Source organism: Bactrocera latifrons, unplaced genomic scaffold (assembly GCF_001853355.1).
Source record: "Bactrocera latifrons isolate USDA-ARS-PBARC rearing strain unplaced genomic scaffold, ASM185335v1 scaffold_866, whole genome shotgun sequence".
In the NCBI taxonomy this organism is placed as follows: domain Eukaryota; kingdom Metazoa; phylum Arthropoda; class Insecta; order Diptera; family Tephritidae; genus Bactrocera; species Bactrocera latifrons.
The window spans coordinates 32,096-35,979 of NW_017537563.1; the positions used below are offsets into that span (position 1 = coordinate 32,096).

Sequence of the window (3,884 nt, forward strand, 5' to 3'; positions counted from 1 at the left end):
ATAACATTTTCCATTACGGCCTGATCGAACAAAATAAGAATTTTTGGACATTTTAAATTAAAACACCCAACATTTAGTACGAATAAAAATTACTCYACAGTGGTTATTTATTATATGGAGAAACTATTAGAATCCTTTTAGAGTATATTAGAACAACTGACTTTTGACCTTTCAATACCCAATAAAAGGTTTTGAGCTTGTTAGCTCTCAATCATTAAATGTTTTTAATCATTTTCCATTGAAAATAATACTACGGTGCTTCAAATTACAAAACATTTCATCAAATACCTTTAAATTTCACAAATTTATTTAATTTAAATTGCTTCACATTTTTTATAAGTGGTCTGGAAAGATGCAACAAATCCCTCCGTTTACATATTTTTTGGTAAGATTTCAATCTGGCCATCGCTCGTTTCCAATTGAGTAGGTTTTGACGTTTAACCTACTGAACTCGATTAGCTGTCAAAGTTCAGTAGGTTTTGACGTTTAGCAATTGCACTCTCATAGCAGAAACAGTCAAAAACGCAGAATCGTGGGTCGTGTCAGCTGATTCGAACTATCTTATGGGCGCGCAATGTAAGTGCCCAGTGAAAAACGCTACTCCCTTCTCTCTTTGACGTCGGATGACGTGAGAATTTACAGCATTTTGGTTTTTACCGTCTAAACGTGTCAGCTGATTGCTCTCTCACAACCCAGGGTTGACTATATCTGTATACTGTAGTAATTATCAACTTTTATAATTCAATCTGTTCAATATGTTTGAAATTTTCTTAAAATAACTAAAAATTGGAGTCGAATGCTATTATTTATAAATATATAAACTATTTTTAATAGCTTGCTTCCAGTTTTGATATTTTTATTATAAAAAATTGTAATTGAAAACATAGATGTGTACAAAACTATATATGCGTATTGAGCAATGGCAACATTGTGCAAATGAAAACAAACTAAGATGGCTGAATTCTGCGTTTTTGGCACGTATGAGGAAGGAAAAGGGAGGAAGGCAGTAGCGTTTTTGACTGTTCCTGCTATCACTTCCAGTGAAAGAGGAGTTAAACATCTCTTTATCTCTGATATCATTTTGATTAAAGCAACTTTTGTTATTGTGAAAAAAGATAAAAAAGGGATTTCGCATGCTTATAAAACATCCCTTTTTGAAGGCAAAAATGCAGTTGAAGGAAAAACTTGTTTTGATGACAAGTTTGCGTTCACTGTCCCAGGAAAATCAACTATTAGGGATTTGTATACTAAAGTTAGACGATGTGAAATAAGTGCCAAAGCCGGAACGAAGTGACTCCCTGAAGAGATAGTTACAGACTAAAACATCAAAAAGATCCGCATAATAATTTTGGATGGCCGTAAAGTTAAGTTGTTAGAGAAAGCAGGCAATCTAAAGATATCAACTGAAAGTGTACAACATATCATTCACGAATATTTGGTTATGAGAAAACGCTGTGCAAAGTAAGTGCCCCGCAGCAGCTGACAAGGCTATGACGTCTGTATTTTCGGATGCGCATAGAATAATTTTTATTAACTATCTTGAAAAATTAAGGACTATCAACAGCGACTATTATGTAGCGCTATTGGACCTTTTGAAGAACAAAATCAGCGAAAAATAGCCCTATTTGAAGAAAATAAAGTTCTGCTTCATCACAATGCATCGTGTCACAAGCCAATTAAAACGGTGACCGCATCCACCGTAATCTGCACTCTTTTACCATCACCTTTATAAGGAGTAAAGTGTACAGGATAACTTAATCCTAATATTAGTTGTATGGGAGGGTACAGGTTTGTACCCGATTTTACACATTTTTAGAGCAAAAATACAAAGTTATTAGAAAAACTCGCTTACTTATTTTTTTAAGATGACCAAATTCAAATACTGGTAGATATATGGGGTATAAAGACTGCGGAAGTTCGAAAGTACATATGTCTATTAGGAGAAGAGACTAAGGGAAGTATAGAACCGATTCAACCCAATTACAGGCAGACAAACTATTATCGGGAACGAAATCTCTCTGAATTTCAGTTTCACATTTTTGGTATATTTGGGGTCTACATCTTCGCTATATGGGTACGTGATCAGCTTTAGTCCGATTTTGACTGTTTTAAAACTTCGAATGACATGCCATAAATATGTTTATTTTATTTGAGCAAAATTTTTTTTAACGATAAGTTGATTGGCGTTTGCTTTGTATACTGAAAAGTGAAAGAATCAGATGGAATTTAAGTTCACCGATTTCACCCATTGTCAAACTGTAACATATATTAAGATAATGTCTGATAATAGCTAGAAAAATACCCCTTTTACTCTTTTTGATATACGTGTGCTGTCACTCAAAATTAGAGGTTAACTGGTTTATTGCCGAAAGAGTTATATCATTTACTTTTCTTCAAATATTATCGGTCTGTTAGCGGAGGAATTGTGAATTTTCATATGAATTATCAAATTTTTTAGACTGCTAAAGAAACGTGATGTAACCAGAGATTTTTACTTTAGAAGCGGATATAAAATAATCATTCTCAAAGCTTTAGAGGAAGTTCTCAAGATATTTTATTAGCAATTTTAAAGGACCTGAAAAACTATTTTTTTAATATCCGTTTATACAGTTATAAATATTCGCTTAATCATGCTAATACATCAATAGAAATTGTGAAGACTTTTTAAAGACAAAAAAAAAAATTAAATTTCATATGCTAATATTACTGGCTTCAATAAACAGTCGTTAATAAATAATACAAGCAATATCTATGCATTTAAACTCAAATATTCGTAACTGTAGGCTACTAGCCCTAAACAACTGATGATGAATGGCATAGATAATAAGCAAGTATTAGCACGTCGCCTATGGTTGGTAACCGATAGTCGTAAATAATGTATATTTTTGTATATGGTTGTATGCGGACTACTGGGTAGTAATTGCTTTACACAATAAGGACGTTAATAATGAAAATAGAAATTATCAGGCTTAACGTAGTTTAAAGATTATAGTAAATATGTAAATGTTTTTATTTGAAAATTCAAGTTCAAGGCATATCTTTTGATTTCAGGTGGCAATATTGGATACAATTACATACCTCCCACAAATAATAATTTGCAGCCCTCAAATGAAATATATGGACTCCCAAGCCCAGTATATGGACCTCCTACGTTTCATCAAAATGTCATTTACCAACCTCGAGACCACTGGTTTTTAGAGAAACTGAAGAAAAAAATAAACTTTTTTACAATTGGAAAAATAATTTTGAAACTTCTGATTTTTAAAAAAATTATCAAATTTATTGGGGTTATTTGTTTGCTCCTATTTCTTCCGAAATTAAAACATTTTCTAAAAGACGATATTTCTATGGATGAAACCAGTGGAGAAAGCAGAAGTATTCGAACAGAGAAGGGTAAAATTTTTATTTGTATAGTTATGATTTCCTAAGTTTCTTCTTTTCAGATGTACTCGAGAAAAATATTGAAAATCTGCAAAACATAATTTTAAGATCAATTAATTAGAACCAAATTTTACAAGCCTTTGTAAATATATTTATATTTGTTTATTTTTTCAGCTATATTACTATATACGGATATTTATTCTCTGAAATACAAGTAGCTTTTTCTTTAGTTAATATAATAAAAAAGAGACTAAACTAATTTTATCACTAAAGGTACGAAGTGAGGTTAAATTTCTAAAAATTGGCTAGTGGTTTTCTGGTGCTAAAAAATTTACTGTGTTCTTCTGATGCACTTTCTGCTCTCTGTATTATTATATTCATTACTAATATCAAAGATCAACAACCGACCTGATATTCACCCTGCGTCAAATCTTCGAAAAGACCCGCTCATTTCGAAACTGTTTTGATGTCACGAAAATGAGCCGTCTTTATGTCGCGATGTC

The 3,884-nt window shown here is 32.0% G+C and overlaps 1 protein-coding gene across 1 annotated transcript in view; it reads left to right on the forward strand.

The window, feature by feature from the left end:
- The window catches only part of LOC108977302, a 5,732-nt gene extending 2,098 nt beyond the window's left edge, over window positions 1-3,634 (forward strand). The window contains exons 2-3 of the mRNA XM_018946914.1: window positions 3,052-3,393; window positions 3,444-3,634. Coding sequence (XP_018802459.1) covers window positions 3,052-3,393; window positions 3,444-3,502 — 401 coding nt within the window. The 3' untranslated portion in view covers window positions 3,503-3,634. The remainder of the gene's footprint in view (window positions 1-3,051; window positions 3,394-3,443) is intronic.
- Window positions 3,635-3,884: the final 250 nt, after the last annotated feature.